This window comes from Ictalurus punctatus, chromosome 6 (genome assembly GCF_001660625.3).
Source record: "Ictalurus punctatus breed USDA103 chromosome 6, Coco_2.0, whole genome shotgun sequence".
Taxonomy (NCBI): domain Eukaryota; kingdom Metazoa; phylum Chordata; class Actinopteri; order Siluriformes; family Ictaluridae; genus Ictalurus; species Ictalurus punctatus.
Window position 1 is genome coordinate 23,293,233 of NC_030421.2, and position 19,207 is coordinate 23,312,439.

A 19,207-nucleotide genomic window follows, 5' to 3' on the forward strand; every position below is an offset into this window, starting at 1 on the left:
TAAACTGTGTGTGCTCTATCACACTCTTCTGATGATGCTCCCATGCAGAAATAAAAATTTGCACATAAGTGAAGTTTCAGGCCATTTTATGAATTTAACATATTGGTGCTGCCAAGAGTTGTCTTCCCAGGCTATATGGCTAATGCTAATCAGGCAGTTCAAATGGCAGAAGGGTCTGCCCAATAGAAACGGCTTTTGCTCATCAAAAGAATTTGAGGGCACATTGATTATGCCTTCTTATAAGTTAATAATAATTAATTCCACAATTCTGAAGGAAATGCAAATGAAAACAAGTTGTTTCACAGTAACTGGTCTCATAAACAGAAAACACATTACTCAAATTAACTTAAAAACTTAAAAAAAAAAAAAAAAAAAAAAGGATATTCTTAGCTCGCCTAATTATGCAAATTGCTCCATAGCACAGTCATGTACGTTATAGTCGACTTGAAATCAAAGAACATACATACAGGGTTAATTTTTTGTGAAAGTTTATGGGCCAACTAGTTTCAGACACAGAAATGACGTCTCCCTTGCTCTTTTTAAGAGCAATGTTTTGCCCCATTACATTTGCCTACTTTTTTTTTTTTTGCCATATCACTGATGCATGAGCACATTCATAGCACTTCATGAAATTAGCAGATAATATTTCTGGAAAGGAGCTGACATTAAGAACGGTAATATTGATAAATAATCATTCAAATGATTTTATTATTATTACTTTATTACTACGTAAGATGCAGAGGTGCGTAATCTGCATTAATAACTGACCACGTGTCCTTTTGAATGAGTATCTGTTCATTCTCTGTACTCTCTATTGTTAATTCATTAATAAGCTATTCTCTCATACAGCCTGAAAACCTAATGGTCAACCTCCGCATGCCTGTACCGTGTGTGAAGCTGATAGACTTTGGTGATGCAGTGCAGATATCAGGGCACCGGTATGTGCACCTCCTGCTGGGAAACCCTGAGTTTGCAGCTCCGGAGCTGATCCAGGGCACACCGGTGTCTTTCTCCACGGACGTGTGGAGTGTCGGCGTGCTGGCCTATGTCATGCTAAGCGGAGTCTCGCCGTTTTTGGACGAGAGTCTGGAGGAGACCTGCGTTAACATCTGCAAACTGGACTTCTGTTTCCCGGATGAGTATTTCTGTGGCGTGAGTCAAGCAGCGAGGGATTTCATTGTCTCAACTCTGAACCAGGACACTAGGAAAAGACCAAGCTCGACAGCATGTTTGCAGCACCCATGGGTTAGCGCTCACAGTGGAGATTATTCCAAAACTCCGCTGGATACGGCCAGATTGGCGGCTTTTATTGACAGACGCAAGCAGCTGCATGATGTCCGACCTGTCACTAATATTAAAGGCTTGGTCACTACCACTATGGGACACACCATATAAGAGAGATTGCTTTCTCAGAGGAATACACACTTGAAAAGAGGGTTATGTGTTAAATATTACCAGAATAAAATGTATTTTACTCAATACAGAGCTTTCATGCCTGTGTCTAATAAAGTTTCGCCATTTTGGCCAATCACATCGCGAGGACCATAATTTTAACAGCATAATTTTAGAATATGATACCAATTCCTAGAAAACAACTCTATGCTCTTATTAGCTTAATGCTGACATCTTGTGGATGAATAAAACTAGAGGCATGCCTGGTGTACTTCTAGATTAAACAGTGCACCAGAGTATTAAAGAACTCGTCTGAACTGAGATCACTGTGGGTTTCTATTCTAAATGCTATCGTTTTAAAACAATCCCGGGGCATAATTGTACGGCGAAGAAACCTAGGTTGATCTTTGAATGTACAGTAATATAGAACGCGATTTAACACTACTGTAATTGAAGAGGTATTTAGCATTGTTTTCTAGAAAAATGATTGTATGTAGATATAGGCAACAGATATTTTTACAAATTCAATATGAGAATAATGGGAGTATATAGGATATTTAAAAGTTAGAATTTTCAGCATGACCGTTTCATATGGTTAAAAATATCACCACATCATCAGTTTTAAAATATGTAGATCAGCATTAGGTCATTGTTAAACCTTTCAGCATTTCTATTCATGACTTGGGTAAATATCTTTTGATGCCTTTTATTATGTCATTGGACAGGAAGTGGTGTGCTTCTTAGTAGTTTAAAACTGATTCCTGGTAAATACCTTCAAATCCGAAAGTGATTATTTGATTTGGTGGAATTGATCAAACTCTAAGCCTTAAATATATTTATTCAGTTTTTTAACGTGTCTGTTTACTTTATGTGAATGGTTTTTTTAATGGTATTTTGATTTGTATTTGCTTCTATACAATTATTTTATTATTTTGATATTTAAAGTCTGCAGAATCACTGCCCACAACTGACGAAACAACAGAGTTCGGTCCTAAACAGCTGCTTTTTGCATCTGTGCAAGTGAGAAATAAAAACACTTAAACCTCTCTTTCTCCCTCTCTCTCATATATATATATATATATATATATATATATATATATATATATATATATATATATAATTCAACAAGTAATCATTGGTCAATATAACTGAATACAATTACTTAAGAATGCCAGATGTGTTTTGAAAATTTTCAAAGGTTCCACCAAAGAAGTCACAAGCTTAAGGACGTCCATAATCCTGTTCAGACCCTGCTGAAAATCTGAGGTGTTGAGAGTTGTATGTTTGACTGCCATTCCTGAATGATGCTTCAGAAGACTTTAAACATCTAAAAAGGATTAATGATAAGCAAATAAGCAGGTTTACCTTTCTCTTTAAAAAAAAAAAAAAAAAATTATTTATCACTAAGTTTTGCTAATAATAAAACCTTGGGAGGAAGTCATCTCAGTTATAAATGGAGCTACACAGCAGCATGACCAGTGACTACAACAGAAGAACTCTTTTAAACAATGCAGGCTCAGAGTCTTACTCTCGTTAGTATTCCTCTTCTCTTTAATTCACAATAAACTAGGCCTACATTCTGTGTGATATGATGCTTCAATGTTTCACCTACAACAGGCTGTAACACTGGTATATCATAGTGCTTGCTTTGTTGATTATAGGGCTATTGCCTCCAATAATAGTGTTCTGAAAACAATGAAAATCTGTTTGTTTGTTTTTTTTGTTATTTTAGTCATTTTAGCATTGTTGTACAGAACTCGAAGTGTACAATTGACATAGAAAAATAAAAATGTTCTTTAATCAGATGGGCTGTTTGTTACTGGATGTTTAATAAACTGCTTGTTTAATAAATTGTTTGTCTCTTTTTGAGTGAAATTACATGTAGGACTAGGGGAAGTGAAGGCTAACATGTGCTTGAAGCCAGTATCTTTTCGAACTGCTACTCATGGGTCATCACAGGACATTGTAATGTATGAATGAGCTCACAGATGCCCATGTTTTGCTAGTCTCACTGTTATTGACATGGGAGATAGATTATGCCATCCTCACTCATAAAGCATGGGCAATTTTTTTTCACTAATAGCTCGCATCTGAGGCATCATCAGGATTCAAACCCATAATCTCACAACAATAGGGTAAACGCCGTTCTTTAGCACCGCTCAAGAGCCCGTATTGGCTATGCTAAATCAGGGTAGGGTATATTCCAACCTCACACCCAGTGTTTGTGAAATAGGCTCAAGCCCTTCCATTAAACAATTTTACATTGTGGAAAAACACTTATAGAAGATGAATGAAGAATGAATGAATTAATATTTCATTGTTTACCTTGGCTTATATTGAGACCATACATGTGATGATGGCAAAATTGACTGTAAAAACTTTAGCTGTTCAATGACCATCTCAATTCCAGATTTGACACCTATTGAAAACTTGTAGTCTGAATTAAGAGCAGTCTACATGTGCAAATCTAAGAATATAAAAGCGATTAGGATCCCTCCACACATGTCTCGTAAGCGGGTCAGCACTTTCATTCTCTTGCCAGACATTAATTGTGGTGGCGCTGCTCATTTTAGAATCAGTGTTTTGTAGGAAAAAACAAAATTTGAAGGAATCTATTTACAGTGAGAAAGTTAAATGTTAATTGCATTGTATTTTGTGATGTAAAAAAATGAAACCAAGATAAAACATGTCAAACATTTTTTTCTGCCTTAAATGATACAGCAACCAACAACGTTTAAGTGAAAAACAAACAGATGTTTTATGGAAGAAAAAGAATAAATTTACAGTCATGTGAAAAAATAAATACACTCCATGGAAACTGTTGGTTTTTTTTTTTTTTTTTGTTTGTTTTTTTTACATGTTTGGAGAAGCAAATATTTGATCCTCTTTGAAACAGTAACTATTAACAAAGTTGATGCACTCTATCAAATGACATTGACATTTTGTGTAATTCTCACAATTTAAATGAACATAAAACAGATCAGTCACATGGAAAAAGGAAGTACACCCCTACATTTATCACACCTTCAAATCCATAAAATTAGAGTCAGGTGTTCGTGTTTAGGTGCCAGTGATTAGAACCTGCTTAGTGAGTGCAGGTGGAATATGTCTTATTTATACCCCTCTCATATCTAGTGTCTGGTGTTCCCTTTGCTATTGAGGTGTATGGTGTCATCAAGCCAAGATCTAAAGAGTTCTGTAAGGCCTTCAGAAAAAAAGATTGTGGATTCCTAGGAGTCTGGCAAGGGATTTAAAAAGATCTCCAAATTATTTGAAATACATCATTCCACTGTAAGGAAAATCATGTACAAATGGCACAGATTTCAAATGACTGGCTTGGCTGTCCCAGCAAATTCAGCCCAAGAGCAGACCGTCTGATGCAAACAGAAGTCTCCAAGTACCCCAACATTTCATCACAGGAACTGAAACTTGAAACTGTTGTTGTAAAAGTGCATGCTTATACAATCAGAAATAGATTGCACAAATTTGACCTGCATGGGAGGCGTGCCAGGAAAAAGTCTTTGCAAGATTACAATTTGCCAATGAGCATATAGGCAAAGACCAGGCCATTTGGAATGATGTCCTCTGGACAGATGAATCAAAGAGAGCGTTGTATGGCCACAGTAACAGCAGACATGTTTGGCGCAAACCAAAGACAGGTGTTCAGGAGAAGCACCTCATACCAACTGTGAAGCACGGTGTTGGAAATGTTATGGTTTGGGGTTGCGTCGCTCCCACTGGGACTGGGCAGCTTGCATTCACTGATTCACTATGAATTCTGCATCATATCAAAGAGTGCTTGAAGATGTGAGGCTATCTGTCTGATAGTTTCAGTTACATCGAAAGTGGACCTTTCAACAGGACAATGATCCTAAGCACACTAGCAAATCCACCAAGGAATGGCTCAAAAGAAGAAATGCAGGGTTATGGAATGGCCTAGTCAAAGCCTGGATTTGAATCCCATTGAAATTCCAGCAAGCTAATGTCAGAGACTGGTGGACAATTATGCAAAATGCCTACAAATGCTTTCTGCTAAAGAGTGCTATAATTAATTCTTTCACAGAAGAACATCACATCTATTGATATTTCTGTTGAATAAATGATAGAAAAAGCTAATTTTCCTCGTGGTTTTTTTCAAGTATATCAACTATATTCATAGGCACTGTTTCAAAGATGATCAAATGTTTGCTTGTCCAAATATGTCAACAAAAAAAAAAAGCCAACGATTTCCATGGAGTGTACTTATTTTTTTCACATGACTTTACAATAACCTGGTTGTATAGTGTAAGTGTGCACACACCTTTTTGAGTAAGAGCCTGCAAACTTAGCACATCCTGATTTGGCTATTCTATTCTACTCTTCTGTGGAAAGATGCTTCAGATCTATCAAATTGTGAGGAGATCTCCTGTGCATAGCTCTCTTCACGTCATTCCACAGTTTTTCGGATTTAAATCTGGGCTCTGACTGGGCCATTCCAAAATATTGATCATCTTCTGAAGCCATTACTTTGTTGAATTGGATATGTGCTTTGGATCGTTATCGTGTGGGAAGATGACATTTTTCTTTATCTTCAGCTGTCTAACAGAGACCTGCAGGTTTTGTTTTGTTATAGATTGGTATTTGGAGCTATCCATGATTCCCTTTATCTTGACTAGAGTCCAAGTAACAGTTGAAGAGAAGCTGCCCTATAGCTTGTTGCTGCCACCACCATGCTTCAGCATGGGTATTCTTTGGGTGATAAGCTGTCTTGATTTTGTGTCAAACATGTCAGAATTATGCCCAAAAAGTTCTACCTTCATCTTGTCAGACCATAATACATTTTGCCACTTGGTTGGGGGTGATTTAGTCAGGCCTGGATGTTTTTTTCCTGTGAAGGGTTTCCATCTAGCCACCCTACCCATAGCCCAGATTTGTAAAGAATACAAGAGATGGTTGTCACATGCAGAGAGTGATCAGTAATTGCCAGATATTCCTGCAGCTGACTGGAGCTCCTGCAGCTGGTAATATAAATGGTTGTGCCCTCATTTTCTCCACCAGTTAATGAAGTCCTTCATGGTGTTTCATAGTACATTTAATGTTTTCAAAATTATTTTGGACCCCTCTCTTGATCGATACCTTTTTGACATGGCTTCAGAAGCTGGGTAAAACCAAGATGTTAAAAAACTAAAAAAAATCCTACAGGAAAAGCTGATCATCAGAATCACTTCATTTATGACAGCTGTATGATGATTACTTTTGTGATGCTTGGCGACTCTAAATTGCCCCTGGGTGTGAATAAGTGTGTGAATGTGTGAGTGCATTTTGTCTTTTAATGGACTTGTGTCCTATTCAAGGTGTATTAACCCCATGCATAGACTCTGGATCCACCACAACCCTGAGCACAATAAAGCGGTTACTGAAGAGGAATCAGCAACAACAACAATAATGATAGATGAGGATTACTGTTATTATTATTATTATTGTTGTTGTAGCTGCTGTTGTTGACAACAACAATAATAATAATAATATTAAATATTAATAATGATGATGATGATGATGATGGATGAGGATTACTGTTATAATTATTATGGTTGTTGTTGTTGACAACAACAACAATAATGATGACGATGAGGATGACTGTTATTATTATTATTATTATTGTAGCTGTTGACAACAACAATAATAATATTTATAATGATGATGATGGATGAGGATGACTGTTATAATATTAATAATAATAATAATAATAATAATAATAATAATAATAATTATTATTATTATTATTATACACTACTTAAATGTGTTATGTTTATTTAAATTACACAGGAGTATATTAGTCTTGCTCATTTGTTATTACTTATTTGGACTTATATCTGCCATATAACTTCTTTTGTTGTTAAAATTCTTAATAGATTTTCTTCCACCAGTAGTAGTCTGTGTGTTGTCATTTGAACTGCATGTCCATGTCAGATAAGCAGCATCTAGGCTTGCCATCTGATCGACCCTCTCTTATTTACTACTAGGCTGTGTTGCGGTGGGACAAAACGCGCTACATGATATCGCGAGAAACGCCGTGAACATAGCAACAAGACAACCAAAATAAATTGGACAACAGTTCGGAGTGAACGATGGCGGCGTCGCTGCTACGCCGGGATAAGAAAGCTACCGCCGCTAACTTAAAGGCAGACCTCAACCGGACTGACAACAGTTTGGGGCTCCGACAGCTTCAGGAACTGCTGGATAATGTTCTCAACCCGGAGAAACCGGCGGCGGACACCGAGGCCCTGGACTGGTGTAAATATCTGCTAGCAGGAGGGGACGGGTTCGAGGAGTTCTGCAAGACCGTCTGCTCCTACGATAACGCTACGCTGTGCGGTTTGGTCTGGACTGCTAATTTTGTAGCATACCGCTGTCGGACCTGTGGCATTTCGCCCTGCATGTCACTCTGCGCTGAGTGCTTTAACAACGGCGATCACACGGGCCATGACTTTAACATGTTTAGGAGTCAGGCTGGCGGGGCCTGCGACTGTGGAGACAGTAATGTCATGCGAGAAAGTGGGTAAGTTCGTTTGCTGGATAGTTACACGCTAGCTAGCTGTCCAGCTATCCGTTTTACTCACTAGCTATCTGAGGGAACATTACTACCTAATATGACATTCACCCTTGTGCTTGTTTGGATAATTGTTCCTCAACTGAATGCGTGTCACGAGCACCGGAATGCGGAGTAAAAACAATAACAGCCTGATTAGCAATGCTAAGTCCTAGCGCTCCCTCCGGTTTTCTAGCACGCTAACACCGCTACCTTAGCTTAGCTTAGCTTATTTTAGCTTAGCTTAGTTTAGCTTAGCTGCACACCTTACTGAGTGTCAGTGGTTTATTTTTAACCACAGAGAGCCTCACTGACAGCTCTTGCCTTTTTCTTCCTTACATTCTGTTACATTCAAATATATTTAACAAAGACAAACGGAAAAACAGACCGCTCTAATTTGAACTAGATGAATGTAGGAGTATTGGATGTGTCTGTAACACTGTAATGTGTTTTATCCATAGGACCTCTGGATAACTAATGAAACTTTTCCATTGAAACTGTGGTGATTTTTATGTAATTTTTATCATGAACTGAATTGCATAATCATGGAACTAATTGCTATGCTCATTTCCTCTGTATGGCTTCATACTTCACTCAGATTCCCTGCACTGTCTGTTTCATTATACAGAGTTAAAGTGGAGAGCTTTTTTTTCTGTCCATATACATTGAGTAGGGACTTTTCCAAGGCCTTGGTGCGGTTTATTATAGGGCAGTTCTAGCGAAACACTGGATCTAGTGCAAATAATTAGGAATCGTTACGGTACAAATAGACGAGATACACCACATACAGTGCACTGAACAACTGGAAAAAGTTGGATTGACGTTGGACGTTCGATATTCGAGGATATGCAGAAATTACGGGACCGTCTCTAAAGTTACATACGACTTTGTTATACACGTTTCTAACTTCAGTAGCATTTGAAGGGAATGACTTACAGCCATATAACCAACTGTAAAGTGCTCATCTAGGTGTCAGGTATAACGCACACCTCCTTAGATTTTTGATATTTATCAAAAATAAGCTATTAAATCATATGTAAATTAGATATGAATTTCACTACAGAATGTGCCCATACACAAAGTATACCATAATTTAAAGCTCAATAGCATTTGAAGGGAATGATGTACAGTCATATAACCAACTGTAAAGTATTCGACTAGGTGTCAGGAATGACGCACACCTTTTTAGATTTTTGATATTTAACCCTACAATACATGAACCAAAAAAACCTTCACGAATACATAGAGGTTCAAAATAAGCCGTACTGGATTGAATGGTTTTCTTCAAAAAATAGATATAAAAATATATAAAATTTACACACACACAATATTTATTTATTTATTTATTTATTTATTTACACGCAGCATGCAATCAATATTTTCCCGTCCTCTTTTGATTGACAGGATATAATTGGACCTGATCATCGGATGTTTCTAAACTATCGGCCGATAGCGTGAAAAATAGCCTTTATCGGATGATACATCGGTGCATCTCTACAATAAATATAACACAGTAAAACAACTGTTGCAGTGCTTCACAGTGATGGGAAATGTCAGTCGTGGTGATAAGGCTCTACCCATCACACAATCGACATAAACCAATCCATATATTTTCTTTCTTTCTTCATGGCAGTAACACACAGAGACTTGTGAATGTAATAAACCTCTCTATAATTATCATTTGGTTCAGGTTCTCTTCCCGAGTGCAATGATTTAACTTTCATTACTGCTAAGCTCAAGAGTACAGAAGGGCGTTGTAATAATAATCTTGTTTCATCTGTTATGCGTGTGTTGTCACGCACCGTTTTGTCGTTTACAGCTATTACAGTTAGCTACTGGGTGATATTAACAGGGTAACCGAGGAGGAATAATGTCTGCGCTTCTTACACTGAAGTGATGATAAAGAAGGAAACATGTTTGAATCATTTTACACGTTATGGAGCTTGTGTTTAATATCAAGGTTTCTTTATTAGTTTGCTTTAATAATTAATAAAGGAATTAAACATGACTGGTGTGCTATTATATGAAAATAATCAACACCAGGACGGTGTGTTGTGGCTGGATGTGGAGCATGTCCCAAAATGTTTTATTCCTCTTATGTGTGTTAAATTAATTAATAAACATCATGCTTTAAAAAAAAGTTACATTACATTAAATTTAGGGCTGCAACTAATGATTTTGATAATTGATTAATCTCTCAATTATTTCTTCAATTAATTGGATTAAAAGGCCAATTTTTACTCCCTTTTATTTAAAACAAAAATTTCACGTTCTGCCCAATGTTCCTTCAAACATTGTGCAAATTGAAGTTATTCACAGTGACGTCACAGACCCAACTAATCCATAATGAAATTTGTTGTCGATTATTTTAATCATTGATATTTATCGATTAGTTGTTGCAGCCCTAATTAATTGTGAAGTGCCTATTCCTTGTGGTTAAATATGTAATGTCCATACAAGTTCGTGTGAATGAGCTGTTACTGCAGAAACAATACCGTATTAGACTGAGCACATTAATATAAACCTATCATTTATTATTATAGCGGGTAATATCATGTGGGCTACTATTATAGAAAATTAACCAACACCTTTTGAGGAATTCAACAATGCTGTGGTATGACTAAATAACTCCTTAATTTTACACACCTTTACGGTAAAAGAACCATTGTACATGCAGTGTGAAGGGTGCGCTTTATTTATTTATTTATTTTTGTATTTTTTTCTGCCACAGTAAAAAGTAAGAAGTGCAGTTACTTTTATTATTATATTGAAAGGATTTTCTTGTTAATTTAACTTGGCAGGTTTTGCAGAAGGCATCGGTTAAGAACCGGGGAGAATGTTCCATCAGTCCCTAGAGATCTGCTGCTCATGTCCGAGATGGTTCTTCCTCGTTTTATCATCAGTATAATACAGTACCTGAGAGATGGCTACACAGAGTCAGGTGAGACACATTAGTCAAATTCTTGTGCTTGCAAAACAAATCTACTTTGCTGACTTCTTTTTTTTTTTTTTTTTTTTTTTTTGTAAATAAATATATCCCTGATGTGATCATTTATAATACTTCTTTGACTAAACCATGTTGTTACTGTGTGTTTCCAGAATCTGCCACAGAGAGAGATCTGCAGAAGGTCCTTCATCAGCTGGAGCCTCAGATCTCTTTCCTAGAAGATCTTACTAAAATGGGTGGAGCCATGCGCACGGTCCTCACAAAGATCTTAACCAATCAGCAGACCTTTAAAGAACTGAGCATGGGTAGGCATGCCCAGTTGAGCAAAACATTTCGGTTTAATGGATGTCCTAAGCTGGGATTACACTGTATGATGAGAAACCTTATCATTTATATACTGCTCACATCACAGCACTCACTCACAGTGGTAAAAGTCACATCATAAAGATGCTCCATTCAAATAATATGGATGCAAAGGAAGTCTGTCTGTCTGTCTCTTTCTTTCTCTCTCTACAGGCTTCTGTACTGTTAGCACTGCAGAAGCCAATATTGTGATTAGGATTAACAAATAATATATTGTGCAACCATATCCCCAAGCATTTCATAATGACACTTATTTTCTTCACCTGTGTCTGTCAATATGCATTATTGTTTATGCCCCAGAAAGTTCTTGGTGTCTAAATCTAATGTAACTGCAAAAAATATTACGCATGCAGTAATAGTAGATTGTTGTGCAAAACTAAGCTTTACTGTAGCACATGGCTTGGTAACAATACATGTTATGTACTATTGGTGTCAGACAACAGTTGCTCACATCTGAACTCTGGTCTATACCGTCATGAAGTTTTTAATATTAAAGCAAGGTTTTGTTGTTGTAGTATGGTAATTGAGGGTGCCATATTTTACCTTATGTTCTCTGTTGACCACAGGCCAAGAGGAGAATATGTATGCAAAGAGAAACTATGAGAAGTACCTGTCGGCACTCAAGAATTCTGGCCTGGTGTCTTTGGAGGATAAGGGGCCGGCAGGGGCAGCAGACTCTTCAGCTGGGGCAGGAACTGGTGCCCTTGGCTTACTGGGTAAAACTTTTCCTTCTTATTGGTTGGCTGCTGCTTTTATTTACAAATGTGGGGTGCTCTTCAAATGCTTTTGCACATTTTTATTCTGTCCTATTTTAACTTTTTGTTTAAGGGGCCACAGCAGCAGTCAGCCCAAATGAGGAAAATAAAGAGGTAAGAATTAACTACAATGTTCATGATATAGCTATAAGCTGTGAGACAAACACATTTTCTCCAGAGGAATAAGTTTTAATGTGCTTTATGAACTGATTACACCGCCGCACGTTTTGAGTTCTCAAATTCAAGATGGTAACTGTATCACAACGTCCTGTCATTGATTTTCATATAAGAGAATGTATTGAGTTTTAAGAACTGATGCATTTTTTTTTTGTGTGTGTGTGAGAGAGAGAGAGAGAAATGGAAGCTCAGTGCTGTCCATTAGAAAATATAAGATGTGTGTTATTTATCTCTCTTAAACAGGAGGATCAGGACGGAGGGCAGAGTGTAGGCCAGAGAAAGAGAGTAAAGTTGAGTAGCAGTACCAAAGGTGAATGACTTAGTCACACTGTTCGTTCTCGGAATTATTTTTATTTATTTATTTTATTTGGAAAGAGGTTTCTGATATTTTATTGTTTCCTTTCTTGTAGATCCGTCTATAATGGACATTCTAAAGCATAAATGTTTTTTAGAGGAGTTATTGTTTTGGACTATTAAATATGAGTTTCCACAGAAGATGGTTACTTTTTTACTCAACATGTTGCCAGATCAAGACTATAAGGTACTTATTTTGTACTTAAGCAGTCTGCACAAGTTTTTATTTATTTATTTTTGCCATTATGAGCACTTTAATGCACGAGTTTACTTTTTCTGATAGGGCTTTGCAAGTTTTTATTTGTGTTGCATTGTATTTTATTTGTTGCAATAATTCTACACAAAACAGTAAGTTGATCTATAACCCCAATTCCAAAAAAGTTGGGCCGGTATGGCAAATGCTGACAAATACAAAGAGTAATTATTTGTAAATGTACTTCTTTTGTATTTAAACAAAAAATGTATAAAGACAAGGCGTTTGATGTTTTACCTAATCAACTGCATAGTTTATTGAAGATTTATTTTTGCTGCCATTTATTTTTTAAATTGATGCATGCAACATGTTCCTAAAAAGTTGGGACATGGGGCAATTCAGGACTAAGCGATGTGACGCCTTGAAATAAGAAGGTGATGTGAAACAGGTGAGGCAATCGTCTAATCATAATATATAAGGAACCTCCAAAAAAGCCCTAGTCCTTCAAGAGCAAGGATAGATCGAGGCTCACCAATCTGCCAACAGATACATCAGCGAATAATCCAACACTTTGAGAACAACATTCCCCAAATAACAATCGGTAGGATTTTGGGCATTTCACCTTCTACAGTGCACAATATAATTAAAAGATTCAAGGAATCCGCTCAAATCGCGGTGCGTAAAGGGCAAGGCCGAAAGCCACTTCTGAATGCACGTGATCTCCGATCCCTCAGATGTCACTGTCTTAAAACTGTCATGAGTCTGTAATGGATATCCTGACATGAGTGTATATTTTCAAAAATAAATTAAATTCACTAAGTAAAACATCAAATGTGTTTTGAATATAGTACAGGGTGAACTGAATTTTCAAATGACTTTTGTTTTTGGGTTTTCCATACTGTCCCAACTTTTTTGGAATTGGGGTTGTATTATGAACCTAAGTAGCTGGCAGACTCATAAGCCATTTGACTTTCCCCTCCAGATCACTTTCACGAAAACGTTCGTCCAGCACTATGCCTTTATCATGAAGACTTTAATGAAGAGTCATGAATCAGACACGATGTCCAACCGAATAGTTCATATCAGTGTGCAGCTGTTCAGTAATGAAGAGTTAGCACGTCATGTCACTGAGGAGTGCCAGCTGCTGGACATCATGGTCACTGTACTGCTCTACATGATGGAGAGCTGCCTTATCAAGAGTGAACTGCAAGGTATACATGCATGCTGGTGTTGAGAATAGTTATTTTATACCTTTTTAATAGATAATACTTGACAATAGGTTTGGTCTGTGAGTGCTTAATTGTAATAGAATTTATTGTACTGAAGACTAGTAAAATGCATGTCAGTCTGGGGAAAACACATCCGTTGTCATTGTGAAAAGTCAGGTTTCGGCAAGGGGTTTTTTTTTTTTGCCTGTTAAATATTTTGATATTGTCTTTAAGAAACGTGTGTGTGAGAGAGAGAGAGATATTATATTTTTTGCCAAAATTATGTAGGAAAGTTTTACTTGCTTTTTAATCTTGCTTAAGCGAAGCTGCAAAGATCATGTTGGGTAAGGAGCCAGTTTATTAAACGAGGTCAGTCTGCTAAAAGATGGTTAAAACCTTGCAAGCTAAGTGTGATCTCCTCACAGAGTGAATGTCACACTTTGATCAAGTTTTGCAAATGTAATTAATTCATGAGTCAGATACAGGCTGTCAAAACATTTGTTTCTGGTTGAGATGCATGCAAAACAGAAACATATCAGGTTAGGAATTTATTATTATTTTTTATTTTAAAAGTATGTTGTAGGAAATTGTGAAGGGTTCTCCCAGGACACCACACACACTTTAAAAAAATAATAAAAATAAATTAAATTTTAGTGAATATGCAGTACTTGCCAAAACAGTCAGAATAGCATTTCACCTTTTAACTTGTATAATATGTACACTTTTTAAAGTGCATCTACAGTTGCTACTATGGCCCTGGGACTGCAATTACCACGTGCAGTTTTACACTCGGGTCTCCTTTGAACAGTGGACTAGTTCAACAAACGCACTTCATATAAAAACCATGATGAACTTTTTCTTACTTTCACACTGTCTGTTGTTACCCAGATGAGAATAGGTCCCCTTCTGAGTCTGGTTCCTCCCAAGGTTTCTTTCTCTTAACATCTTAGGGAGATTTTCCTCACCACTGTTGTCATTGGCTTGCTCAATAAGGATAAATTCACACACTTAAAATCTGTGTCCCGTGTTTATATATTTCTGTAAAGCTGCTTTGAGACAATGACTATTGTAAAAAGCCACTATACAAATAAAATTGAATTGAACTTTTTCTTTTGCTGTAGATGAAGAGAACAATCGTCATGTGGTGGTGAACTGTGGCGAAGCCTTGTTGAAGAATAACACCTACTGGCCTTTAGTTAGCGACTTTATTAATATTCTCTCTCACCAAAGTGTAGCCAAGCGTTTTCTGGAGGATCACTCGCTGCTCATGCTCTGGATGAGCTTTGTCTCCTTTTTTCAAGGTCAGTTTAATTGTAGCTTCAATGCTTTTGCAGTTTCAGTTTCATTCTGCTACGTCATCCCTGGTGTTATTTAGTTTTTTGTGAAACAATTTGCATGTGTAAAACTTAAAATGAAGCAGCTAATAAATATTTAAATGCAGTTTAACAGAATGTATTTACATCCTATATTTATTCATTAGCTTGAGGCTTTTAAATCTGTTCTGCTGATCTGTTTTTACTCATTGTTTCAATCTAACCCTAATCCAGTATTTATTATTTGTAGTGCGTCAGAATAATGGACTGTTATCCTATTTTTCTTCATTATCTGATTTCTTTCTCTCTTTAGGAATGAATCTGAACAAGAGGGAGCTGAATGAGCACGTGGAGTTTGAATCACAGACGTACTATGCGGCTTTCGCCGCTGAGCTTGAAGCCTGTGCTCAGCCCATGTGGGGGCTGCTCACGCACTGCAAAGTCAAAGTAACGTCCTGATTGGATACAGCTGTTCTATTTTAAATGCATGTTAGCCTTTTAATTTTAGAGGGAGTTCAGCACCCTGACCGAAACATGCCAAATCACTTGTAATAAGCCAGTCCTTACATTACATTATAAATGACTTGGGTGACATGTACTGATGAAATTCAGAAGTAAAACAAAGAGGAGTTCAGGATGTTTGTGTGATTTGATTTGTTGACAGGAAACACAGGAGTACACTAAAACAGTGGCACGCTACTGCCTGGAGACTTTGCAGATATGGTTTGATGCCATTGGCTTTGTTGATGAGGTACAGTGTTTTATGGTTGTTGGCATTCATTCAATAATTCATTCAGTGATGTTTTTCTCTATTTGTGCACAGGTCTTAATTCTCTCTCTCTCTCTCTCTCCCCTCTTCTCTCAATCAGCCTGCTCCCAATCAAATAACATTTCATTTGCCATTACACCGCTACTATGCCATGTTCCTTAGCAAGGTAACAAAATCTAAATTATTCAGTAATTGCATACAAATGCAACACACCATTAAAAAAAAATTTTTTTTTTAAAAATTGAATTAGTCTCCTAGACTGTAGAAAATGTATTTAAAGCTCAGAAGACCAATTCATCTACTTCCTTATGGAGGAAAAAGTATACTGCTGAATTAGTTCTTATAAATAGGCTTTCAGAAAATCCAATATGATCCATGTTTCTGATTTGATCCAGGCGGTGAAATGTCAGGGACTGGATTTGGACAGTCTCCTCCCTGATCAGGAAATGCTGATGAAGATTATGGTGCATCCTCTTCAGATACAGGTAACTTAAGACCTGGGGCCTGGATAGAGATGCAGCTCAATTAGGTGCTCAGCAGGAAGATCTGTTCTCTCAGTCTATGTACCACCAGGTGACAATTTTGAGGAAAAGCCAACAGCTAAGGTGTTAGGCCACCATGAGGTCACATAGTGTATCTCAGCTAGTGTTGACTAGATTTCTATTCAAGTTGAGCTTGTTTTGTACTGGTATGTTCAGAGCCTTGTTATTCAGTTAGTTTAAATGGTATGTGAATGCTGCTAGAATTGTGAAATTTAAAAGGGCCAGGTATTTCCATCTGTATTTAGTGTAGATTGGAAAACAAGTAATTGACAGGGAGTCACCCTTACAGCATCAGTTTTTTGGAGTCAGTTCATAATTGTTAGCAGTGCAGTGACAAATGTGAATGTGTTTTTATGGAAATGTTGTCAGGGGTATGGTAGAGCTTCACAAATTTTAAATACAGTACTTATTGACCTGACCAGGAAAGATCATGCTCAGGTCAATAAGTGGCTGATAAGCACTGTATCACTCAAGAAGTAGAGTTGGGTTCCTGTTATATTAACAATGCTGTAACAGCCTAGAAATTTTAAACAAATTAAATTGTCCCCCCCAATCTTGGACAGCTTAAGTGCGGTAGTGTGTGAACTAGGACACAGTAGGACAGCTTCACCTTGTGTAATGTTGTGATGTCTGTGCTGTTTTGAAAGTGTTCATTAACTAATTACATTGTGTGTGTGTGTGTGTGTGTGTGTGTCTAGGCATGTCTGTCTGAGATTCACAGTAACATGTGGGTGAGGAATGGATTACAGATTAAAGGGCAGGCTATGACTTATGTCCAATCTCACTTTTGCAACTCTATGATCGACCCAGACATCTTCCTGTTACAGGTATTATTTTATACTGACTGACTGTTATTTACCAGCTCTGTTATATATGCAGTCTAAGGTAAAATGTTGAAAATTGGTCACTTGTCAAATTCAACGTGGGGGTGGGGGGGGTTGGATGGAGGGTTAGTGTAGATCTGTCAAGTGATGGTTGACTATTTAGCTGACCATATCAAGACAAAAAAAGAATAATGGTTGATTTTTGGCATTAAGTGAGCATAAAGAAAGGTTATGTCCTAACTATGGCTAATTGTTGTCGAATAAATAGGGTGGTTACAGCTGGGTATTTAGGAGGCATATTTTATGTGATGCATTTACATATAAAATCAAAGCCAGTTCATTTTCATGCTTGAGTCCTGTTTTACAATCACCGTTGACACATTACAAACCTGCACCAATGAGATTGTGTTCTGTGTTTTTGTTTTGTTTTTTCAGGTGTGTGCATCACGACTAGATCCAGACTACTTTATTTCATCAGTGTTTGAGAGGTGTGGCTCAGATACTTCCCCATACTTCCACTGCTCTTTCTGCTTTACCGCCCATTGTCTTAACAATCTGGTTTTTCTTTGTCCAACATGGATCATATACATTTGTATCATGTCCTTCATTAGCAAGATAGTACATTTTTATATTGAAATGAAAATATTAGACATGCTCCTTTCCAGTTAAAAGCATTTTTATGCTTGTATGTCAGGTTTAAAGTAGTGGACTTGTTGACGATGGCATCACAACACCAGAATGCAGTCCTGGACGCAGAGCAGGAAAGACCCATGTTAGAAGGGGCGCTCACTTTCCTCGTCATATTGTGCAGCCTCCGCATACACATGGGTTGGTATTAACGATACAGTGGTGCTTTTTATATGCCTTTTATGAATGGGTTTTTGTGTTTTAAACTAACTCATAAGATGCGTCCCAAATCGCACACTTCTGCACGGTTTATGCCATTTTTGTGGTATAAATTTACACAGTGCACTTCAAGTACACAAATGATGCACTTATTCCACCGAAAAAACGTTTTCCGCTAAAGCTAGCAATGTTGCATTGCGTTTGTTTGACGGCTTATAATTCCGGTTAGTAAAAAACTGCTAGTGTTCTATTTGTGATGCTACTACCCTTCTAAAATTCATACACTAGATGGTAGAGTGCATAGTGTGTCATTTGGGACATGGCTTAATTCTCAATAGCCTTTGTTCATCAAAGTTGTGTAAGGTCAAATCTGATCATGAAATGATCAGACATTCCATCGACAGTTTCCTTATTCATCAGATTCAACTTTGGCACATCTGTATGATGTAAATTGTAGAGTAATATTTTAACAACCTGAATAATGCTTGATTTCAGTAAAACGGGGGGATGGGGAACTAGACTAACTATAAAGTAAATAGTGAGTATAGTAAAAATAGCATGCATGCAGGAACCTCGTACTAAAATGTAGTGACCGTGTGAATTTGTAAACATGAAGTCTTGTGCAGGTGTAGATCTTTATTAGTTCGTTAGCCGTTCAAGTGAGTAGTAGGTGCATGATCAAAGACCATTGATCATCCCTTTTTCTTTTTTTTTTTTTTTGTTGAGGCAGTTACATAATTTAATATAAAAACCAAAACCTGCCAAATGAGAACATTTTATTTATATGAAATAAAGATTTGTTTATTTGTTCAGAATGGAAATTAGGCTCCACAGTATTTTATATAATGTTTTAGTTAAAACTAAGTTATAAAATAAATAAAAATGCAACCAGTAGATTACATATTTACCTGCTAGTGAAGTTGAGACAAGAGTAAGGGCCATTTATCTCAACCTTT

The 19,207-nt window shown here is 37.0% G+C and overlaps 2 protein-coding genes across 9 annotated transcripts in view; both read left to right on the forward strand.

The window, feature by feature from the left end:
- kalrna (kalirin RhoGEF kinase a) overlaps nt 1–1,479 on the forward strand; it is a 180,075-nt gene extending 178,596 nt beyond the window's left edge. The window contains exon 59 of the mRNA XM_047155984.2: nt 850–1,479. Within this exon, the coding sequence (XP_047011940.2) occupies nt 850–1,395 (546 nt within the window). The 3' untranslated portion in view covers nt 1,396–1,479. The remainder of the gene's footprint in view (nt 1–849) is intronic.
- A 5,913-nt stretch (nt 1,480–7,392) lies between these two features.
- ubr3 (ubiquitin protein ligase E3 component n-recognin 3) overlaps nt 7,393–19,207 on the forward strand; it is a 49,574-nt gene continuing 37,759 nt past the window's right edge. For 3 of the 8 annotated variants that reach the window (XM_017469560.3, XM_017469561.3, XM_053681032.1), the window contains exons 1-16: nt 7,396–7,930; nt 10,762–10,901; nt 11,060–11,212; nt 11,837–11,986; nt 12,099–12,139; nt 12,446–12,512; nt 12,613–12,743; nt 13,732–13,960; nt 15,079–15,258; nt 15,584–15,717; nt 15,935–16,021; nt 16,140–16,205; nt 16,435–16,524; nt 17,280–17,408; nt 17,841–17,893; nt 18,100–18,233. In XM_017469560.3, coding sequence (XP_017325049.1) covers nt 7,500–7,930; nt 10,762–10,901; nt 11,060–11,212; nt 11,837–11,986; nt 12,099–12,139; nt 12,446–12,512; nt 12,613–12,743; nt 13,732–13,960; nt 15,079–15,258; nt 15,584–15,717; nt 15,935–16,021; nt 16,140–16,205; nt 16,435–16,524; nt 17,280–17,408; nt 17,841–17,893; nt 18,100–18,233 — 2,215 coding nt within the window. In that variant the 5' untranslated portion in view covers nt 7,396–7,499. Of the gene's footprint in view, nt 7,931–10,761; nt 10,902–11,059; nt 11,213–11,836; nt 11,987–12,098; nt 12,140–12,445; nt 12,513–12,612; nt 12,744–13,731; nt 13,961–15,078; nt 15,259–15,583; nt 15,718–15,934; nt 16,022–16,139; nt 16,206–16,434; nt 16,525–17,279; nt 17,409–17,840; nt 17,894–18,099; nt 18,234–19,207 lie in introns of all 8 variants that reach the window. The other 5 variants (XM_017469563.3, XM_017469562.3, XM_017469565.3 and 2 more) reach the window with 3 other exon arrangements.